Here is a 21833-nt window from a genome sequence, read left to right as displayed (position 1 = left end):
GAACTGGGAGGTGCGATAGGGTAAGTAAGGACAAGGGGTCAGGCAGATTGAGAGACTGAGGGATTAAAGGTTCCCACCCAGGAATCCAAGGAGTGGTGCAGAAGGGAATTTTTTAAAAAATATTTTATTTATTCTTTCATTTGAGAGAGAGAAAAAACGTGTGATGTGGGAAGGGGCAGAGGGAGAAGGACAAGCAGACTCCACACTGAGTGTGGAGCCTGACTCAGGGCTCAATCTCATGACCCTGACTGAGATCATGACCTGAGTCGAAATCAAGAGTCAGATGCTTAACTGACTGAGCTCCCCCAGGCACCCCTGCAGAAGGGAATTTTAAGGGCGACTTTGAGAAGTCCTGTCCTTTCTGGCTGTTTTTGTTCAAAGACAGGAAGCCCCTTAGTTTGACTCATCCCTATCAGGCAGTTTTGTTAGTTTTGTCTAGCTTTCTTCTAGAGCCAAGTGTCTAAAACTGGAGGTATCTGGATGCTTGGGTTTGTGGATCAGCTTGCACTGGGGAGGGCAAAGTCATGCAATGTGCTTGGGCTGACTCTCCTCTTCTTGGAGCATCAATTGAACTTGTAGAACTAGCTGGCAACACAAAATTAGTAGCAAATATTTATACTGCCTATTTGAGATGATGATAATGTCAAATAATTCTGGGGTGCTCACTTGTCTAAAGTCAACTGGTGACTTTAAATGAAGTTAGAAATTCAACTAAAAGCAGCTTTAGAAAATTTGATTGAGATGAAGACAATATCCACCTGAACGTGCGACATCAAAAGCCAGTCATTTTGTGAGTGTGACACTGGTCAGGCTAGCCCATAGACCTGAGAAGGAGGTCACTCACTCTCCTGGCTCTTAGGAAGTTAGGGAAATACTGCTGGGGGTTGTGCAGCAAGATGAGTTTCCAACTTCAGTGTGAATCAGAACCACGTGTGCTTAGTGAACAGGTGGCCTCTGGGTTTCTCTCCTAGAACAGCTAACAGGTATCAAGTACTACCTCTGTGCCAGACATCTTATTACTCATTACCCCATCTCTTCTTCCAGACAATTCCAGGAGGGCCCCATTGGACAGGTGAGGAAAATGAAGCACAGACAGTGAAGTAGACTGGGCCAGAACTGCAAAGCACTGCACCATATGGCCTTCGTTCCCCAAGATGGTCTGATTCTGTGGGTCTGGCACAGGTCTGGAGTCCAGGCCTTCAAGCATCTGCCTTTAACAGCTGCCCTAGGGGGCCACTGGGCCACACTTTGAGAACCATGCTGGTAGCTATTTCACCCAGGCTGCACATTAGAACCACCTGAGACGTGTCAAAAACTATTCATATCCTTCTCTTCCCCAAACATAGGCTTTGTCAATGGGTGCAGAGTTGTCTGCAGGTGTTGGTAGGGTGCTGGTCAACATTTCTTTTAATGGGACAAAGTATTCATTTATCCAAACAATAAATACATATGAACACCAGCTCTGTGCCCTGGGCTGCACTGGGACTGGGGACACAAAGGTGGGGGTACCTGAGCTGCCTTGCCGGGCAGAGCATGTCCTTTCTGGAGGCAGGGAGGATGCAGATTCCTTCTTGTTCTTCGGTGAGCTCCAGAAAGAGCCAGTCTCCTTGAATGATGATGTCCGTCTGGCTTCTCCCTGTGTGGTCCTTAGCCCACACAGGTCATAGCTGGTTCTCCACCCAGAACTCAGCACACGGAAACAGGTTGTCAAGGTGAAAAGAGCCCTGAGAAACCATCCATACCTGGAGCTCTCCAATTGTAGTGACAGCTGACACCAGTGCTGGGAGCTTGTTAAGTCTAAAGATGCCTGGAGCCTACCTCAAAAGTTCTGATTCTTAGGTCATGGGTGGGGTCTACAGAGCAGGCCTTTTTAATAAGCTCCCCAGTGGCTCTGCTATGCACTCAGCAGTGGTTCTCAGGTGGGCTGCAGGACGCCCTGGGGAGTTTTAAAAACACTGATGCTCAGCTCCATCCCTAGAGACTGGCATATATATATTTAAGATTTTATTTATTTATTTATTTATTTATTTATTTATTTATTTATTTATTTATTTGAGAGGGAGAGAGAGAAAGAGAAGGAGTGAGAGAGAGAGCCCATGAGCAGGGGAAGGGACAGAGGGAGCAGCAGACTCTCCAGCAGCAGCAGGGAGCCTGATGTGGGGCTGGATCGCAGGACCCTGAGATCATGACCTGAGCTAAAGGCAGATGCTTAGCCAACTGAGCCACCCAGGCACCCCTAGAGAATGGTCAATGTTTTTAAAAGCTCCTATGCAAGGTGTCTGGGACTTCTAGCTGACCTTATTTGGTATTTGGGGTTGCAGCCCCAGGGGCAATCACTGTTACCCTTGCTACCATTGGGGCCTGGAAACAAGAGGAGATGAAAACAATAGGAGGGAAGAGTCCAAAATAAGGCAGCCAATGAGAAGATGTGGGAAGAGAGAAGTCTGGATAAGAATCTCCTACTGAAAGCTCCTGCTCACTTGTCAGCACTGAGGCATTCATCTCTTTTTCTCCATTTTTTCTCTTATTATAATAGTCATTAATTGACTTAAAAAAATTAACAGTAAAAAAGTATGAAACAAAAACGATCTATAATCCTCCTTATCAGAGATAATCACATAAGGTCTTGATATGACATATATAATATATAATATATTGTATATAACAGTGTAATATTATTATAACTATAATATATGATATTGTTATTACTATATATTAATTAAAATCCAATGAAATAACATTAAAATATTCTATAATAAAATGTAGTATATAAACCTGACATGTATATTTCAGATCTTTTTATTTTATCTACTTTTCTGTTTTGCTTTTTTTTTTTGAAGATTTTATTTATTTATTCATGAGAGAGAGAGAGAGAGAGAGGCAGAGACACAAGCAGAGGAGCCTGATGCGGGACTTGATCCCAAAACCCCGGGATCATGACCTGAGCTGAAGGCAGCTGCTCAACCACTGAACCCCCCAGGTGCCCCTCTGTTTTGCTTTTATAGAATTCTTCAAAAAGACTTTGTGTTCCAGGTAACTGAAAATCTAAGTCCTGAATATCTCAGCTTTATTGGGAAGGTGTGGAGGGTGCATGATTGGAGCAGAGACCTTGTGCCCGCCAATCCCTTGATGCACAGGTTGGTGTTTTCAGGGACATGCACTCCCACATGCATGGACAGGTCTGCACTACTCTGCAGCCATAGACATCATGTACACAGATATGCACTTCACATCATACCTTTAAAGTTAGTAAAGGGTTTTATTAATTTATATTAAGTATAAAATAAGTTTCCCCTTCCCTTTCCTGTTTCTGAAATCGAATGGAAATTGGCACCAGGGGACCTAGGACAGTGACCACATTGGGCCGAGTCATCTTCAGGGATTCATCAATCCCTGGTCCCCCCTCCCCCTTTCCCTCTCCCCCCAGTAGTCCCATGCCCCCACTGGCGTTCTCTTCTACCCCTACCTTGCCATCCTCCCTCCTCTCCTGTCCCTGGGGCCTCAGTCCCTCTTCTCTCCCATGGGCAGAGGCTGGTGGTGGTTCGGACAGAGGCTGTCCCTCCACAGGTGGTAGGCGATAGAAGCGGTCACGGTGAGCCAGGCCAGGTAAGGCAACAGGAGCACGGCAGCCAGCTTGTTGATGGGATGCCAGATCAGGGCTGTGCTTACCACCAGCCCGTAGAGCAGCAGCATGTGCAGCAGGGCCTGGGTGGGGGTAGGGGGGCAGACAAGCAGGATGGTCAGGCAGGCTGCCCTGAGAACTGTGCCCTCGGCCTCTCTGCAGAGCTCTGGCCCTGGTGAGCCAAGTGCCTGAGAGCTGGGCACCCAACCGGAGCTCGCAGAAGTCTGCCCACCTGTTACCTGCCTACACTCGAGTGGCCTCCTGCGCTATCTGCTCTGGGGGCCCGGGGGTCTCACCTCCTTCTACACTACTCCCGCTGCTGAACACTGCAGGCCTTACCAGACCATGGGCGTGGGCTGCAAAGAAGAAGATCAGGACAGCCCAGCTGACGGCGAGCTGCACAGCATAGAGGCCGAGAGGCAGGGCCAGGGGCCGCCCAAAGCCCCCTCCCAGGTCCTTCCATACCAGGTAGGAGGCATAGCTGTGGAGAGATGGTGGCAGGGCACTAAGAGGGAGGGTGTTTCACAGCAAATGAAGGAAGTCCTCTGGCATAAGGATGCTTGGTTACCAAAAGGAAGCCCTGTGTGCCAAAATGGGAACAAGAGTGTCTAGGCCTCACTTGAGTGCCGGCAGGGAGGAGCTGGGCATGGTGAGGTGAAGGAAACAACAGAGAATCATGGAGAGGGAGAGGAACAAGGGAGAGGATTCCTCTACCCTTCTGGCTGGAATCCTAGGCAGGCACAGACGGGACCCCTCCAGAGAAGGCGAGATGGCATGCCATCCCTGAGGAGGCCAGAATGCAGCAGTAGTTCAGGTATGGGGGCCCCACCCTAGCAGGCACCAGGGCCGTGGTATGAGAAGTGGGTGCTCACCCCATGACAAAGTAGATGGTTATCCACCCTGCCAACAAGACTTTGTGAGGTGGGCACCAGGGCGGCTTCTTTGGAATGTCATACCAACGGATCATCCGATGACGAGTGAGCAGCGAGACCAGGATGGGCCCCAGGTGGGGAAGGGCCACAAAGATGGCACCTTGAGGCTGCATTCCCCTCACAGAGGCAAAATCTAGGAAGGCAAACAACACGCTAGTGGTGGGCCTCCCTCTTAGTCATCTTCCTGTGTCTGCTTGACTGTATCTACCTCCTACATGACACTATTTGCTGGCCTGAGCCCCTCATGAGAGGTCTAGTAATAGACACCATTCTCCTCACCTTGGGTCAGCTCCCATCCTGCTCTTAGGAGCCCATACTGCCTTGTCCTTTCTCTGGCTTCCACGGACTTCTTTTCTCCATACCACCCAGTTGGCCCTCAGAAGATACTGTCTAGTATTGATAACTTCTGAGTGAAAGGCTCCCTTCCCCCGGCATGTATCTGACTCCTAGAGTTCAGGTCCAGGTATGACCAATCTTTTCTGCCTCCTGTAGTCGGTGGCACTTGGTCAGTAACATAGCAGGCCCTTGATGGGGACGCTGCCTTATACTGTACTCAGCCAAGCTGATATAACCCCCCTAGAAGGACCGTGTGCAGAAAGACAAGAGCCAGAGATCTCCGGGGGTCTTTTCCAGTCAAGAATGGGGCAGCCCATCTGCCCCCAGGCTTATCTCGATACACCAGACTGGCAGACCCAAGAGGCCCACCCCGCCTGAGCTGCTGCCTGAATTCGAACTTAGCTGATTGACATGTGGTTCCTTTCTGTGAAGCCTTAGGTCTTGCCTGCCCCTCAGGGGCTGAGGAGGTCCCTCCTCCATATCTCTACCTCTGAAGGGACAGAACCACAAACATAAGTGCCCAGCTTTCTGGCGGTCTGACTTCTCAAGGAAGCAACTGCCTGGTCATTGATTAGAAAGCTGCCACACTCGTGTTGCTTTGGATGTTGCTGGCACGTGAGACAAGCACAGACCCTCCTCCAGCCAAGGCCCCTACCCCATATCATCCCTATTTGTGCATGATATTTCAGCCTCCTCTCCATGACTGCCAGGAATGCAAGGAAGACAGAGGCGGTAATTCTCAGTGTCCCGGAATGATTGCCTAGTTCAGCCTTCCCTGTCAAGGGCCCCTGTCCACATCCTGGAGGTTCTGGGGACAGGGCTGACTAGCCTGCCTGCCCGTGCATCTCTATATTTCTCTGGTCCTCACTGTCTATTTGTTCATCTTCTGCCTTCTTGTCTCTCTCTCTTTCTGTTTTTATGTCCAGTGTTGGAGGCTCCTCCCACCCCTGTCCTCTTTTCTCCTCTGTTCTACCCTTCTGGTACCTTCTTTTCCCCAGGCCTGCATTCCCCTTACCTCAGGCAGCACACCTCCCATGCAGAGTGCCCGATGATATCCGTTATGTGTGAGGCAGAGGAGGGTGGGGGACGAGAGAAGGGTGGGGTGAGGCTCCTATCTGGCCTGCCTTTGTCCAATGACAAGGGTGGTGGCTGGCACTAGCCAGGGAGTGCAGGTGCCCGTCTGCATGGCTCTGAAGGGTTCCTTTTGGGAGAGGTCTCCCTGGTTTGCTAGACCTGGCTTCTGGATGGGGGCGGGCCCCTTGATGGAACAGTTGTGGCTCTGGCCCTCTGAGACCCGGATCTCCTGGGCCAGCTCAGCCCCAGGCTACATGCCTATAGAAGCCTGTGGTGGTCACATCCAATGAACCGGTTTTGTGTCCCTGGGGTGGTGGAGACCCTCAGATTTCCCCAGGACCTTCCTGTAGCTGGGATTATTCCCAAGTGAAGCAAGCACCAGCAGCTTTGGAAATGAGTTCGTGATACATGGATGCAGCCTCTGGTTATAGCCTAGTTGGCATAGCCCTTCCAGGCTTAGAACTTGAGCTTGACAGATGTTCACAAACCCCTATAACTTCCTGACTCAGAGGAGAAAGCAGCCTCTTGTGTGACTCAGACTCCTATTAGTCTTGTCCAGCAAAGACTAACACCCGCCCTTTTTGTCTCTATTAAAGTTCTGAGCACCTCTCTCTTGCCCATCCTTTCCTCATGAGGTCCCCTTCGCAGCTGGGCTGCTCTCCACCGTTCCTTTGTTCCATCTCCCCACTCTGGGGACCCAGGCACCCCTGGGAAGTGTTTATCCCCTCCTCTGGCTTCTACCCAGGGGAAGGCAGCCGAGGGGAGGGGGTTGCAGCCAGGGACAAGAGGCTGGACAATCATTAACTGAGATGAAAGCGGTGGCAGTTACTTATTTTCTGTGAGATGATAACTGGGGGGCTGGGGAGTTCACCAAGGTCCTCCACCGTGGGAGGCCAGCCCGCGGAAACAACAGTTACCACTCGCTGGGTATCCATTTTGTGGCGAGCATTTTCCAGTCGTTAGCTCAGATAATGACAATGCTTTTCCCTCCTGTGGTAGATCGTACTGTCTGCATGTGTCAGACAAGGGAAAGGAGGCTCAGAGGGGTTGAGTAACTCACCTGAGAGTACACAGCCCCTAGGTGAGTCACCTGGGTTCAATGTCAGGAGCCTCTTTTCTTGGAGCCGGTCCATGCATTCATTCAACAAGTCTTTATTGAATACTTGCTATGGTCCAGGCTGTACCAGGAGCTAAGAGTACAACAGCAAACAGCCGGGGGGAAAAATCCATCTTTGCAGGGATCTTTCATTCCAGTGGCACTATCTTTCTGAGGCAGAATTTCTATGAAAGGACTCAGGCTGGCAAATAGCCCAAAGTCTGCTCTCCCCAAAGCACAGGGTTCCTGCCAACTCTGAGTGTGGGCAGGGAGCAGATAGGGGAACACCCTGATGGTGCCAGCACCCTGTGAGTTGTTAACTCGCTCAGTGCCTCCTCTCATCTCTGTGTGGGGGCAGAGAAAAGGGGTGCAGCTAGACATTGTCTAAGCTCCTAGATCAGCGGCATTGGTGTCAGCCGGGAGCTTCTTAGAGACTCAGAATCTCACGCCCAAGCTCAGACCCATGGGGTCAGAGCCCACCTTTTCACCTGACCCCTTCTATGGTTCCTGTGCACTCTGCAGTTTGAGAAGCTCCTGTTAGGGCTCCCTCCTTGCCACTGTTTGCTCTTTCTCTAGCCTCTGGCTGGGGCAGCCACCCACCAGCAGAGGGCACTCACTGCAGGGGAGGGGTTCACGTGTACCCAGGTTTTCTCTGTCCCCTCCCTTCCAGACCCAGACTGGTGAGTTCCCGGACTTCTGGGATCCTCAGCTACTCCCCCGCCTTGGCTGGACTTTGCCAATAGACAGAGACAGACTCCCCCACCCCTCTGTAGGGCGCTGGGAGGCAGGTCATTGCCAGGAAGCTCTGGGCCACTCCTGCCCAGATTCCCCGCCCACCTTCACTTGTCTGCTGGCCTGGTGACCGGGTCTGGGTGACCTCTCTGTCTCTCAGAAGGAACTGCTGTTCCTGGATAAGCCAGCAGCCTCTGGGAGTACCTCCACGGTAAGGTGAATACCCCCTAGGGCAGCTGGGGGTGGGGTGGGCATTGCAATGGAGCCACTTCAGGCTGAGGGGAGGAGCCAGGCCAGCTTATCCAGGCTGGAGGCGGAGATGGCAGAGGGCAAGTGCCCAGTGGGTGTGAGGACCCAGGAGACGGTGGTATGCACTATAAAAATGTAGCCTCTGCTGATGAATGCTGCCCATGCCAGGTTTGGACTCATTCATCCTGGTATTTTGTATGTGTCTCAGTAAGGAGACCTAGCAGGGCCTGAGTAGGCATGGTAAGAAGCAGTGATGTGGGACGAGGGCTGACAGTTGCCTCAAAGGACATGAACAGAAGAACTTTGCAGCAGGAACCCAGATCTTTGTGGTAGAGGAGGCAACTCCTGATGGACAGGTGATGGTAGCATTCTAAAGGACCCTTGTCTTGGGGACCGGCTACCTAGATAATCTGCGGTCAGGGCAAGACAGACAGGAGCCATGGGTAGTAAAGAGGAAGGCATGGGTTTGGGAAGGTCTAGCTGGTTGCCTTGCTGTAGATTTGGCATCTTTCCTCCCCCTGGGGTTAGGGGGAGGATGGAGTGAGGGCCGAGCAGCTTGTAGAGGTATCAGCCTGGGAGGAAGGGGACCAAGCTAGGGGAGAGTTAATGAATGGGTTGCTCATGCGAGGCCCCTCGGGGCCTTGGGGAATAATATGCCAGCTGTTCAGGTTGGGAGGCTGGGCAGGGAGATTCTGCTGTGCCACCCAGTGGGGTGGAGGGGATTTGGACTCTGGTCTTTGGAGGCCCCAGAAAGGTTGTTGCTATAGAAATAGAGCAGAGTCCCTCCTGTCGTTCATACTAGCTAGCACGTCCCCTGCCATGGGTGCCTTTGTAGGCGGGGGTTGGGGGACGTCACATACTGTGGAACCCAAGATGTGCCTTTTGAGTCTTTCCATATTTTTATTTTTGTTTCTTTTTCTTCCTACTTCACTTTCTCTAGAAGTGGAAAGGAAAAGAGCCCTGGGCGGGGGATGGAGGGAGGGAGATAAGGAGAGAAAGGTAGTGTTTCTAGAACATGGTTGTCATTCCAGTTCATCCTTCCCTCAGCCTTCAGATGTAGCATAATAACCTCCCATATGTCCCACGGTGGGGAGAAAACTTGGCTTCCTTACCTGGGAAATGGAGATAAAAATAACACCTAGCTCACAAGGCTACTCGGAAGATCAAATGAGAGGGGCCCACAGAATGCTCCAACACAGTGGCATAGGGCAGAGCTCCATAAATGATAGTCAATATCATTGCAGTTATAATTCCAATTATCTTTTCATGTGGACGAACCAAAAGGAATGCCAGCCCCATGAAGGACGCCGGTTGCTCCAGTCACCTCTCCCACCAGATGTAGGGCAGCAGCAACTCACCCACTTCACTCGTGTGCCCTGCAAAGGGCTTGGCTGAAGCAGGCAGCTGCATTTTGCAGAGATGCGTTTTAAGGCAAAAGGATCAACGCCAAACCTTCCTTCCTGTCTACGTTTTCAATGGGGACACGGGGGTGGGGCGGTGAGGGAAGAGATCCCACGCCAGTCCTTAATCCTAAGGATACAGAGGAGTTTCTGCCCCTGTCTAGGAGAACCTAAGGAAAGGGGCTTGGGTTTCCTTGAGGAAGCATGGATCGAGCTGGAGGACTGAGGCGAGGCCTCAGCTCCCGGTCAGGGTATGAGCAAAGGGAGTAGGGAGGAATGAATGCCAGAAGCTTCTCTAGCACAGAGCCTAGGGGATTAGCCATGGGGACCCTGAGGGTTTTGAAAGAGGATATTACTACACAGAACTCGGCTACCGAGGGAATGCATCATATTCCCTCCGAAGCTTCCTGACAGCTGCCTAAGACATCATCCTTGTCAAGACTGAACTTGCGAGGTACACAGCTGGTGCTCGGAAAATGTTCACCTGAGTGGGAAAATCACGTGTGACAGCACAGTCAAGAGTCGGTAGGGTGGAATGGCAGCCGGTGAGAGTGTCAAGTGTTGGTGAGCCACTGGGAGGTGCTGTTGAGCAGGAGGGGGGCCAGGTGGGCAGGTGAGGCAGGTGGGGAGAACAGTGGGAGCAAAGGCCAGAGGCTGGAATTAGCTGGGTGTGAGGATCCCAGCCTGGCAGGGGTGTAGGGCGTTGGAAATTAATGTAGAATGAGGGCGGGAGACTCTGGAGGGCCTGAGAAAGGTCTGGCAACTGTCTGGAAGCTGCTGGAAGGGCCAGGTCCCAATTGGAGGGCCCCGCTGGTAACCAGGTGAGCAAGCAGCCAGTGCCTGCTTTGCCCTGCCTCCTTCCAGCCTCCCTGGAGGCTCTCACCTTTCGTTTTCTTTCTCTTTTTGCTTCCTTCTGTAACTTTGTTACTCCTGTTCTATTTCACATGTCCCTGTGTGCTGCCTTCTGACCTTTCTGGCAGTAGATGGGGCATAAATAAAGAAACATATCTGGGCAGTGCTCTATCATCTACAAGTGCTTTTCCCATGATGGCATGCCATCCTCACAATCACTCCGAGCAGTAATTATTTTTTAACTTTTGATAGCTTTTCAAAAGAATGACGAAGTTAATATAAAATACACGCCTGGGGTGAAAACATTCAAAGACAGAAAAAAGGGTTTAAGAAAATTAAAAGTCCTAGTTCATACCTCTCAGTTTTCTGCTGTTTCAGTAGTGACTGGTGGGAATAGTTTGGAGCGTGGCCTCTCAGACCTGCCTTGCCCCAGACAGGAATGACTAGACTAGCATGTGTGGCTGCTGAGCAGGTCCCAACTACCACGTGCTGTGAGTGTAAAACATGCATGGATTTCAAAGACTTAGTATGAAAATGGAATGTGAAATGTCTCAGCAATTTTATATTGATTTCCTCTCAAAGCAATATTTTGAATATATTGGGTTATATACATAATATATATATATATTTAAAGATTTTATTTATATATTCATGAGAGGCACAGAGAGAGGCAGAGACATAGGCAGAGGGAGAAGCAGGCTTTCCACAGGGAGCCCAATCCCAGGACCCCGGGATCATGACCTGAGCCAAAGCTCAACCACTGAGCCACCCAGGTGCCCTCATAAAATATATTATTAAATCATAAAATATATTATTAAAATCATTAATTAAATAATTATTTATAGTAATACAGAAATATCTGTTATATATTATATATTTATATATAAATCATATTACATTATAATTAATACCTTTTTAAACGATTAATTATATATGTTTAAAGATTTTATTACTTATTTTAGAGAAAGAGAGAGAGGGAGAGCAGGGGAAGGAGCAGAGGGGAAGGCAGAGAATCCCAAGCAGATATTCCACTGAGCGCAGAGCTCAGCCCGGGGCTGGATCTCAAGACTCAGGAGATCATGACCTAAGCCGATCATGTCAAGTGATCATGACATCACTAGCTGATGCTTAACTGACCGAGCCACCCCGGTGTCCCGGGCTTCCATTATAGTGCATAGTGTTGCTCCATTTACTGCATAGTGTTGCTCCAGACCTTTCTCTGTGATTGACATATATACACACATAAATATGTATCTATACTTGTATAAGTTCTGAATTTCCGTTAATGAGATCAGAGGATGTCTAGTTCTCTGTAACTCGCTTTTCCACTTAAAGATTTCTCTATGAAGATCAAGATGGGTATTTTGACAGATGCAGACACTGAGGCACAGTACACAATATGACAAACTCACTCAGCCAGTGACCAAGGCAGCACTTGAATTTGCATCCTCTAACCTCAAAACCAAGCTCTTTCTGCCCACAGGGAGTTTAATGTGAGGTGCTAGGCCATGGGGAGCCATGGTAGTTCTTGAGGAAGACAAAGGTAGGTGAAGTTTCATTAAAGGTATTAATTGAGGATGCACTGGAATGAGGACAATTGGCTCCCTCATTGCAGCCAGTTGGAAGCCAAGTCCTGGCTTCTGTGACACTGAAAAGGCTTACCTGGCATTGTCTCTTCCCTCCTCAAGATCCTTGGCCTTGGCTGGCACAGGGGTGCAGGGGAGTTGGCAGCACGAGTGTCCAGGCGGATGTGCTCCCATGAGAGTTCCATCCAACCCGCCCAGTTCCTCCTGGTGGTGGGGGTCCCGGTGGCGAGCGCCTTCCTTCTGCTCCAGTGTCTTCGATGGCACTGTCCTCGCCGGCTGCTGGGGGCCTGCTGGAAGCCGGATAGCCAGGAGGAGCCAGTGGCCCACCCCACTCCCCTGCCAGAAGACGAGCCCTCACGAGGGTGCCCGCCGGCCACACTGCCGGAGATGGCCGCCTTCTACCAGGAGCTACACACACCCACTCAAGGCCAGACCGTCATCCGTCAGCTGATGCACAAGCTGTTGGTGTTCTCGGCTCGAGAGGTGGATCACCGTGGCGGCTGCCTGATGCTCCAGGATATGGGCATCTCTCTGCTCATCCCACCAGGTAAGGGCACCTTCTCCCTCCTCAGCGTTTAGTTGTTCACTGTGTGTTGGACAAGGGCATCGCACCTCAGGGAGCATCGTTCATAGACATCTCCATAATTTTGAAAATTGTTTATATTTTTAGTATGACTTTATTGACTCTAAAGATGGATGGATTACATATTTTTATGACAACTCCCTGACAGGTGGAAGTAAAATGCCTGGTAGTAATAAACAGTGTGTTATGACAATTCTCAATACAGGAAAGTGTCTGAAGCAACAGCCCCTCTTATAGATTCCCACTAATCCCATATGGGATGGGAACAGCCCCGGAAAAAAAAAGTAGGGTGACTTGCTCAGGATTACACCACAAGCCAGCCTACAGTCTTTCTCTCCTTCCACACCACCTCCCTGTGTGCCGTGTTAGGCACCCTCTCTCCTGGGCTCCTGTCCCACCTCCACCACCATGTCCTCCGGCCCCTTCTGGGGTAGGGGTGCACCTGCCTGCCAGGCCCATCACCGCTCTTGTTTTCCCCAGGTGCTGTGGCTGTGGGCCGCCAGGAGCGGGTATCACTGATCCTGGTGTGGGACCTGTTGGACGCCCCATCACTGTCCCGAGCACAGGGGCTGGTGAGCCCTGTGGTGGCCTGTGGCCCCCATGGGGCCTCCTTCCTGAAGCCCTGCACCCTCACATTCAAGCACTGTGCCCAGGAGCCCAGCCATGCCCGGACCTACAGCAGCAACACCACACTGCTCGATGCCAAGGTCTGGAGGCCCCTGGGGCGGCCTGGGGCGCACACCTCCCGGGATGAGTGTCGCATCCACCTCTCCCACTTCAGGTAGGCCCATGGACCCGGGCTTGCTGCCCATTTTCTCAGTCTGCCTCATCTTCGCCTTTCTGTATGGAACTGCCCCTTGATCTGTTCCAGATGGCTTGCAAATCCCTTCTCTCCCCGAGTCCCCTTCCTGGTCCCACTGGCCTAGTGTGTAGAGCAGTTTGTCTCACTCCAACCCTGTCCAAGACTATGCACCCTGCTGTAGTCTCTCTACTGGTCTATGACTACCACCCCAGCCCTCTTTCTGGAAGAATCTGTCCTATCCCCACCTTTGTCTTTCTAAAATTATCTGTCTCAGGTGCCTGGGTGGCTCAGTCAATTAAGTGTCTGCCTTCGGCTCAGGTCATGGTCCCCAGTCCTAGGATTGAGCCCCACATTAGGCTTAGTGGGAGCCTGCTTCTACCACTCCCTCTGTTCCTCCCCTCTGCTTGTGGTCTCCCTCTCCCTCAAATAAATAAATAAAATCTTTTAAAAAAAATTGTCAGTCTCTATTGTCCCTGACTGTCCCTGGACTGTCTAGGGCAGCCTATCCCCTCTAGTTCTCCAAGAGCCCCCTCCCATCTCATGCCTGTCCTTAGCTCTGTCTTTCTAGGATCTTAGGCCCTTCTGCCTCTCCTTCCCACTGAGCAGAGCAGGGCCAGCCATGTTTGGGACCCCTCTGAAGCGTAGTGGCCCTGAGCCCACCTTCCCTGTCTCCCATGCTGGAGGGTGCGTGCTGGCTCTTCTCCCCATGTGATGGTCACTGTGACGTGACTCACTCTTCGTCCCCCTACTTGCCTGACTCCCTGCCGGACTGTACATGCCCTGGACCACTCTACTCTCCCCGGCTCCTAGAGCAGTAGGAGCCAAGTGGCAGATACACTGGGGTCCCAGGGTCCCCTGTATCAGTTCCTGTCACCGTCTCTCTCTCTGCAGCCTCTATACCTGTGTCCTGGAGGCACCCAGGGGCCGGGAGGCCCGCAAGTGGCTGCAGCTGGCGGTGTTCTGCTCGCCGCTGGCGCCGGGGCAGTCCCACTTGCAGCTGCGCATCTACTTTCTCAACAACACACCGTGCGCCCTGCAGTGGGCCATGGCCAATGAGCAGCCCCACGGTGGGCGTCTGCGCGGGCCCTGCCAACTCTTTGACTTCACAGGGGCCCGAGGGGACCAGTGCCTGAAGCTCACGTACATCTCTGAGGGTGAGGGAGGTGGGCCGGGGTGGGGGGGCAGGGCAGCAAGGAGCCCTAGGAGAGGGAGGGGCCTGGGCCACCCCCTGCTGAGAAATCTGGGAACCTCAGGTTTTTTCTGGAGGCTCCTGGGCAGGCAACAGCTTCAAGGGGACCTCTGGCTTCTGCTGCTGCCTGCAGGAGCCCCAGGCTCTGCTCATTCCTGTCCTCTGTGGCCCATTTAGCCCTGGGCCCCTCTGTGGGGGGACAGGTGGATGTATGGTGGGGTGAGGGGAGGGGAGGATTTTATTGTCCCACCTGGCTGGGGCTGGTGTCCTAGGAGGAGTCCCAGTCTTCTCTGCCCTCCTTTCTCTGTGGCATGGGGTGCTGCACTTGCTTATGGAGCCTAGGACGTCCGTGTGGTTCGTGGACGGGGCACAGCTGCATGGCTGCTCCTGGAGGGAGTGGAAGGGAGGCGGAAGGTCTGTGTGCTGTGTGTGTGGAGGAGGTGTGTGGTGGTAGGAGAAGGCTGTTCACAGGGTCTCTATCCGCGCCCTGAGGACTCTCATCCACTTTAGACACCCTCCCACTTTCACTCCCGCCTCATCCCTCCCCACGGCACCGTGCGTGACACCTGCCGCAGAGAAGCCCTCCTCAAACACTTGTGGAAGACCCCGCTTCTGAGGCCCTCTGCTCTGCCTCCTCCCCAGGTTGGGAGAACGTGGACGAGAGCAGCTGCCAGCTGGTTCCCCATCTCCACATCTGGCACGGAAAGTGCCCCTTCCGTTCCTTCTGCTTCAGGAGAAACGCAGGTAGTCCAGGAGACCCAGCCCACCTCCTGCCCTGTCCCCTCTCCACAACCCCTACTCCTCTTCTCTCCTGCTTTCCCCTCCCCTCCCCTCTGCAGCTCCTTATCCAGTCAGGCATGCATGCACACCTTCTCTAAAAGATCAGCCACAACTGATCTTTGTAGAGAGAAAGAGGGAATGTCCTGCCCAACGTCTTCAGATTTCAAAAGCCTGCCTGTGGGGTTCCCCTGACTTCTCCCTCTCTTATCTGCCATGTCCTCTCCTCTTTGTAGCCAGTGAAAGCGTTAACTGCTCAGCACTTGCCAGTGAGATCATCGTCACCATGCACACCTTCCAGGATGTGAGCTGGAGCTGAGGGGCAAAGGAAGGGCAGGGCCTGGGAGAGCCCTGGGCAAAGGGGGTGAGGGGTCTGGTGCCCGGTAAGCATGGCCCTGATCACATAATCAAGCAGGTGGATGGCATTCTTCCAGACCACCTGGCCTCCAACTTACCCTTCATCCCTGACTCTCTTTGTCCATAAATGAATCCAGTAGGAGGGTAAAAGAGTCAAACCCCAGATTCTTAGCTTAGAGGAACATGGACATCAAAGAAAAGCAGGTTCTTCCTAGGCTGACTGTCTGTCTCTAAGAGATGATGTTCTGTCTCAGTGTGGAGGGTGACCAGGGAGGGGGGCTTGAGTAGATGGGATGGGGGTTAAAAAACCCACCCTCCCAAGGGGAAAGAGTTGAGGGGTTGAGGGTCTTTGGGGAACCGTGGAGGCGTCTTAGTGGAGAATAAGCCAGTACCTCTCAGGTTGTCACCTGCAAGGAGGGACCATAGGATGGAGGGAAGGAGACACATGTGCCTGAGTTCAATTCCCTATGTTTGGCTGACTTTTCCCTGCCCCATGACCTCACTCAGACTTTTGGTGTCTTAGGGTGCACCTGTTTAGTCTTCATGTCTCAACTCCCACAGAACTCAGTAGGCAGACATAAAGCTGGAAGTTCTGGGGTCAGGGAAGCAGAGCGGAGGGGATCCTGGGTGGGGTAGGGCCGTATCTCCTGATAGAGTAGCTCTGGGTGACAGGCTGAAGGATATGAGGAATGGTTCTTCTCAGGGGATGTCTCATGATCCCTAAGTGTATTTCTGACCCTCTCCTGGCTCAGGGCTTGGAGACCAAGTACATGGAAATCCTCAGATTCCAGGCATCAGAGGAAGAATCCTGGGCGGTGCCTCCCCCTGTCTCTCAACCACCCCCATGCAACAGGTGAGGTGGGGTTGCTTGGGTTGCTGGCTGAGGGATGTTTGTGATTCCTCCCCTGTGCCCTGCAGGGCGCATACACCATTCATGGTGCCTGTTGAACAGACTGGGTTTCTCTGATCCTCCCTTCTGAGAACTCCACCTCCCTGGCCCCAGGCTGCCTCCAGAGCTCTTTGAACAGCTGCAGATGTTGTTGGAACCAAACAGCATCACAGGCAATGACTGGCGTCGGCTGGCCTCCCACCTGGGGCTCTGTGGCATGAAAATCCGGTAAGAAGGGCGAAGTCTGTGGATGGGACGGCGGGGTGGGGGTACTGGCATGAGGGTGGGGGTTCCTGGGACACCTTGAGGACTATAGCACAAACAAGGAGTCAACTTAAAAGTTAGGGAATGGCTATGCCCCACCCTGTTCCCCATAATAGAGCAGCTCCTTTTATTTATTACTATATTCTCACTACCTACAATGATGCCTGGCTCATGAGTAGGTACTCAATAAATATTTAAAAATGAATCAATTAAAATGTAAGTCAGTGGGTACATATTGAGTGCTTAACACGCTGTGCCCTGAGGGGTAGAAGGCAGACTATAAGATAATGTGGATAAAGCATGTAGTTGAGTGCCTGGCATATGTTCATTCAATAAATGTTAATAATAATGCGGGCAATGCAACCATGGTCTCTGTCAACAGCAATCAGTAGGAGAACAATTCTGAGCTAAGCTCCAGAACACAGACTGTGAGTGCAGTAGTCAGGAGGGACTTCACCCAGGTGATGGGGCTGGAACTGGACCCAGCTGAAAGCAGAGCAGATTTAAAAATCATCTACATATTAAACATTTATCAAGTACTCACTATATTCTGGAAAACTATGCTAAACATTGGAATACAAGATGAATGAGACCTGGCTCCAGCATCCGGGAACTCATACTATAGTAAGGGATACGGAGAGCTTAAGATAAAGGCAGAGCCCTTTATGCCTTATTGTATAATAAGGCATATTATACATGTATATATACAATAAGGCATGTATAGCAATGTTGTATAGCAAGTTGAAAACAGAGACACAAAACAGCTAAAGCAAGAATAATAAAGAAGGTGGGGTAGCTATGAGCAGAAGTCTGAACTGGGGGTTGCAGGATGGTCTCTTCCACCTACAGGTGGGAATTAGAAAGGGCGTTAGGGAGGAGGTGGTAGGGAAGTAGGGAGAAGCCACTCTGTTGGGAGGGAGTAGCACAGCTAGTTGTGGGTGTGGTGTGTGCAAGGTGGGAAAGGAAAAGGCCTACAGCTGGAAGGTTCAGGATGAGAGCTAGGAGCAAAGAGCAGAAAAACAAAAACAAAAACAAAAAAACAACCCAGCACCATCAAGTTGTGGATGAGCCTAGCACCCGGAGTACAGGCTTGGTTAGTACTGGAAAGAGACTCTGGAAGGTTTTTGAGCAGAGGAGGGTTCTGGGGAAGCCATGGTTTAGAACACCTGCTTCCTCACCAGTGGGCAGGATGTGGTGGCCTGGGGGAGAGGGAGGAGGAGGGGACAGTGTGTTTGGGGTGGGGGACCCGGAGAAAGCAATTCCAGACGGTCAGAGCTGGAAGCACCCTTAGAGGCCCTCTAGTCCGAGCCCTGGGTGAAAAGGAGGAACCCCGGGTCTAGAGAGAAGTAGCCGCTGAGCCAGGACAACCTCGGGTCTCAAGGTTCCGGGCCCTCCCCACTACTCCAGCCCCCTGGAGAGCAGGTGGGAGCCGGAGGCGGGCCGGAGCCGGGGAGGGGGTGGATCTGGCCCCAGAGCACCCACCACCCCGCATCCCGGCCAGGTTCCTGTCCTGCCAACGCAGCCCCGCCGCAGCCATCCTGGAGCTGTTTGAGGAGCAGAACGGCAGCTTGCAGGAGCTGCACTACCTCATGACGGTCATGGAGCGGCTGGACTGCGCCTCGGCCATCCAGAACTACCTGAGCCTGAGCGGCAGCCCAGCGCCGCTCCGCGGGGGCGCGCACGAGAATCCGGGCCTGGAGCTGGACGAGAAGCTCTGAGCGCCCCCGGGGGTGGGCTGGGGTGGGGATGCTGTCCGCAGCGCTCAGGGCATGGGGCGGGCACAAGGCAAACGCAGCAGGCGCCCTGGCCGCGCCCCCCATCTCATCGGAACCCTCGGCGGTGCCTGGGGCCACCGTGAGGCCAGAGGCCAGAGGCCGTTGCCAGCCTCCCCGGGTGCGGGTGCGTGGGGACCGCGCTGGCCATCCGCTTGGTCCTGCCAACAGGTGCCATCCTGGGCGGCAGGGGGCGCAGGAGCCCAGGAGATGGCCCGGCGGGCCAGGCTCCAAGAAGCTCTTTCCAGACCAGCGGACTGTGCCCTGTTGGCACTCCTTGGGGATTGGCCGGGGCACAGGGATTCACAGAGCGCTTTGTGATACCCAGCATCGGACTGGGTATCCCAGGGAATCCTGGCGGAGATGGGGCGTGGAGCTTGACAAACTCACAGTTCCCAGTGTGAGAGTCAAGATGCCCTCGTGGGCCGAGGGCCAACTCCAGAACAGCAGTGCCCTGTGGTTAGGCCATGTGGGCTTGGGATGAACAGATGTGTTTTAGGAGCCGAGAGGGAGGCAGCCAGTGTGGGCTGGAGCAGTGGGAAGGCTTCATGGAGGATGTTGGAGAGAGGGTACCAACATGTAGAGTGGCTCAACCATCTTTGGGGGGGAGGGGGGCGAGGACAAGGGGATGGTGTCTGGACTTCCAGTGGTTGCCGTGAGTGAGCATGGGTACTGAGGCCTTAAGGAGCCCAGCCTGGTGGGTGTGAGGGAGGGCCAGAGTTCAAGGTCAGCCAGCCGTGCCTGGCTGTTCACCTGTCTCCCTTGTCTTCTTTGTCTCTCTGTCTTCCCATCCTTGTCTTGGCTCCCTCTCTCTCTGCCATTATCTCTGTAATAAAACATCAAAACGGAAAAGAAATTTCAAGATTAACATTCGTGGCCAACCTTTTTACCTCTTTATCTGGAACTGTGTGAGTTTTTGGTTTCTCTGACTTTGTTTTGCTGCCACCATTTCTTGTAGCCTCTGGATCCCTGAATCTGTCTGTCTGTTGCTCTGACTTAGCACCTTTCTCTCTCTCTACAGAGTCACCATGCCTGCCTTTAAGGGTTTCCTTCACTCTTTGAAACCCTCCGTCAGTCCCCTCAGGCAATGTCTCTAAACCAATGTTATGTATCAAAGGCAGTGAAAGGACACTGGGCTACCCTAGGAAGGGGAAGGGGTAGGTGGGATTTTACCCCATGAATCAAGATCCAGTCAAGGGTCAGGAAATAAACGATGGGGATGAAAGAACATGCTATTCAGTCAACAAATATTTATTCAGCGCCTACTATGTGTTAGACTCTGTACAGAAAAGAGATTAGTGGGCTGGGTGGAGCCTGGAAAGAGAATAAAGGATTTGACTCAGTTCTAGCAGTGCTTTTGTTTGCAAACAGGTGTTGATTTTTTTTAAGGGCAGGCAAGCAATCTCTCTGGCAACACTAACAATTTGCTTTTGTATTAAAAGATATTAAAGCTTTTTTTCAGTGATAAACAATATTGTATAATAAAATATGAAAATTACCTTTCTTTGTTACTCACCGTATTTTGCTCAGATTGATAAATTTGGATGTGAGTATGAATGGTTTTGTTTGGTCAAATTATGGGGGCAGGTTGGAGGGAAGCATTTTGTAGACTGTGCTTCCAGGATGAAAATTGTCTGGGAAATTAGGAAGGCTCACTTCCCTTTCTGTTAGAAGTGAGCCCTCAGGATGAGGCCCTTCCCCCTCCTCCCTCTTTCATTGTGTACCACCCTCCTGGTTGGTCTCTTGGCCTTCCGCACTTCCTTGGCTCAGGATTGGGCTGCTAAGAGCATCTTTCTCTCCTGGGGTCCCAGTTTCTTCCTTGCTCTTCACACCAGCTCAAGGCATCTTTATTTTGTGCTCCTCTCTCTCTCCTGGAACAAGTCCTTTTAAGAGTTTCAGGTCTTCTGGAATTGTGCATAGAAATCACAGGGTTTTCCTTGCTGGGACAGAATGCCTTCTGGCCCCTGCTCTAGTTCCTCAGAATAGGCTAGTAGTGCCTAGAAAGAGATGCTTGGAAGTCTTGGGGTAAGTGTCAGGCTGCCCCGTCCCTGGAGGAAGGATCCTTCCTTTCTTCAATCAGACTTGCTTGGCATGTATCTGCAGCTCCCAAAGCCAAGAGCTGGTGTGTTCCAGGGGGCATTAGGAGACTTAGTGCTCAGCCTGGGCTCTAGCGCTAATTGGTATAGCTCTAACCTCCGTGGCTTCAGACTCCTCACCCTTGAATGAAGCAGCCATGTTTGAGGCTCTCTGAGGACCTTCTTTTGATTCCATGGGCTTGAGCAGAGATGTCACACTGGTGACCCCGGGGACATCCACTTCAGAAATTTTTCTTCGTGTATTGCTTTTGAATAGAGCCATTGGTCAGTGCTTGTGGCCTACCTCTGGCCCTTTTTCTGGTAGGCCACCTGCCTGCCTCCTAAAATACCAAACTCGTGACTTCTGCTCTTACACATGTTGTAGGCCCCTGCCTAAACTTCCTTCTGTTGCGTTTAGAGCGGGTAGGGGAATAAGCAGGAGGTTGGCCTAGGTCTGTAGGGTTAGAAGCTCTAGGGTTCAAAGGTAATCTGTGTCTTCAGCACCGCAACTGCCTGCTGAGTGATGCTATCACTAATGTACGGATTCATGGTGTCCAACAGAAATGTAGTGAAAGCCATATATTTGATTCTGTGTTTTCTAATAATCACACACACACACACACACACAAATGTAAAAAGGAACAGGTAAAGTCAGCCAATATATTTTGTTTAAACTAATATGTCCAGAGTATTATAATTTCCACATGTAATCAATATTAAGAATATTAATGGCATATTTTATATTCTTTTTTCATAAAGTATTTGAACTCTGGTACATAGTTTACAATTACAGCATACCCTGATTTGTATTGAACATGTGTTAAATTTTTGTTGGAAATATTCGGTCAATATTTAGCTTTCATAAAATTTATGGTTGAAAAAGTATACTTGTGTAACAAGTTAAACAAGCTAAAAATTTTTGAAAATGAAATTAGGCATAAATGCTAAAACTTAAATCAATTGAAATAAAATGAGAATTCAAGGGCATCTGGGTGGCTCAGTCATTTAAATATTGGGCTTTTGATTTGGGCTCAGGTCATGATCTCAGGGTTCTGGGATTGAGCCCTGCATGCTTTTCTCTTCCTTTCCCTCTTCCCCTCCCTCTACTCAAGCACTCTCTCTCTCTCCTTCCCTCTAAATAAATAAATAAATAAATAAATAAATAAATAAAATCTTAAAAAAAATAAAAATTCAGTTCCTTAGTTGCACTAAGCACACTTCAGGAGCTATGTGTGCCTTGTAGATA

At 51.3% G+C, this 21833-nt stretch overlaps 2 protein-coding genes across 5 annotated transcripts; one reads left to right on the top strand and one right to left on the bottom strand.

Annotated features, from left to right (window-relative positions):
• Positions 1–3239: 3239 nt before the first annotated feature.
• On the bottom strand, positions 3240–7223 carry TSPO2 (translocator protein 2). Of its 2 annotated transcripts, none has more exons than XM_038553323.1 (4): positions 7025–7223; positions 4495–4687; positions 3962–4103; positions 3240–3705 (listed from the first exon to the last, which is right to left on the bottom strand). In XM_038553323.1, exons 1-4 carry the CDS (start codon positions 7095–7097, stop codon positions 3502–3504), a joined length of 612 nt encoding a protein of 203 aa, XP_038409251.1. In that variant the 5' UTR covers positions 7098–7223; the 3' UTR covers positions 3240–3501. The 2 variants fall into 2 exon arrangements, with proteins under 2 accessions (XP_038409251.1, XP_038409252.1); XM_038553324.1 differs by lacking the exon at positions 7025–7223 and adding an exon at positions 5906–5968.
• A 501-nt stretch (positions 7224–7724) lies between these two features.
• UNC5CL (unc-5 family C-terminal like) lies at positions 7725–20010 on the top strand. Of its 3 annotated transcripts, none has more exons than XM_038553985.1 (9): positions 7725–8003; positions 12129–12426; positions 12943–13243; positions 14156–14418; positions 15096–15197; positions 15467–15534; positions 16340–16440; positions 16591–16704; positions 18242–20010. In XM_038553985.1, exons 2-9 carry the CDS (start codon positions 12267–12269, stop codon positions 18456–18458), a joined length of 1326 nt encoding a protein of 441 aa, XP_038409913.1. In that variant the 5' UTR covers positions 7725–8003; positions 12129–12266; the 3' UTR covers positions 18459–20010. The 3 variants fall into 3 exon arrangements, with proteins under 3 accessions (XP_038409913.1, XP_038409912.1, XP_038409911.1); XM_038553984.1 differs by having other exon boundaries at positions 7725–8008; positions 11982–12426; XM_038553983.1 differs by having other exon boundaries at positions 7726–8003; positions 11982–12426.
• Positions 20011–21833: the final 1823 nt, after the last annotated feature.

Source organism: Canis lupus, chromosome 12, assembly GCF_011100685.1.
Source record: "Canis lupus familiaris isolate Mischka breed German Shepherd chromosome 12, alternate assembly UU_Cfam_GSD_1.0, whole genome shotgun sequence".
Taxonomy (NCBI): domain Eukaryota; kingdom Metazoa; phylum Chordata; class Mammalia; order Carnivora; family Canidae; genus Canis; species Canis lupus.
The sequence above is the reverse complement of the archived record's forward strand: the minus strand, read 5'-3'. Positions and strand labels throughout refer to the sequence as shown.

What these genes read in the sequence shown, in the direction of transcription:
- TSPO2 (XM_038553323.1), bottom strand. Translation starts at nt 7,097, where the DNA reads ATGGACCGGCTCCAAGAAAAGAGGCTCCTGACATTGAACCCAGGTGAC. An exon ending in ACCATCTACTTTGTCATGGG is followed by an intron (nt 4,104 to 4,494) that starts GTGAGCACCCAC and finishes ATCTCTCCACAG; the next exon opens with CTATGCCTCCTACCTGGTAT. An exon ending in CAGCCCACGCCCATGGTCTG is followed by an intron (nt 3,706 to 3,961) that starts GTAAGGCCTGCA and finishes ACCCCCACCCAG; the next exon opens with GCCCTGCTGCACATGCTGCT.
- UNC5CL (XM_038553984.1), top strand. Translation starts at nt 12,042, where the DNA reads ATGTGCTCCCATGAGAGTTCCATCCAACCCGCCCAGTTCCTCCTGGTG. An exon ending in GCTCACGTACATCTCTGAGG is followed by an intron (nt 14,419 to 15,095) that starts GTGAGGGAGGTG and finishes CCTCCTCCCCAG; the next exon opens with GTTGGGAGAACGTGGACGAG. An exon ending in CTCTGTGGCATGAAAATCCG is followed by an intron (nt 16,705 to 18,241) that starts GTAAGAAGGGCG and finishes CATCCCGGCCAG; the next exon opens with GTTCCTGTCCTGCCAACGCA.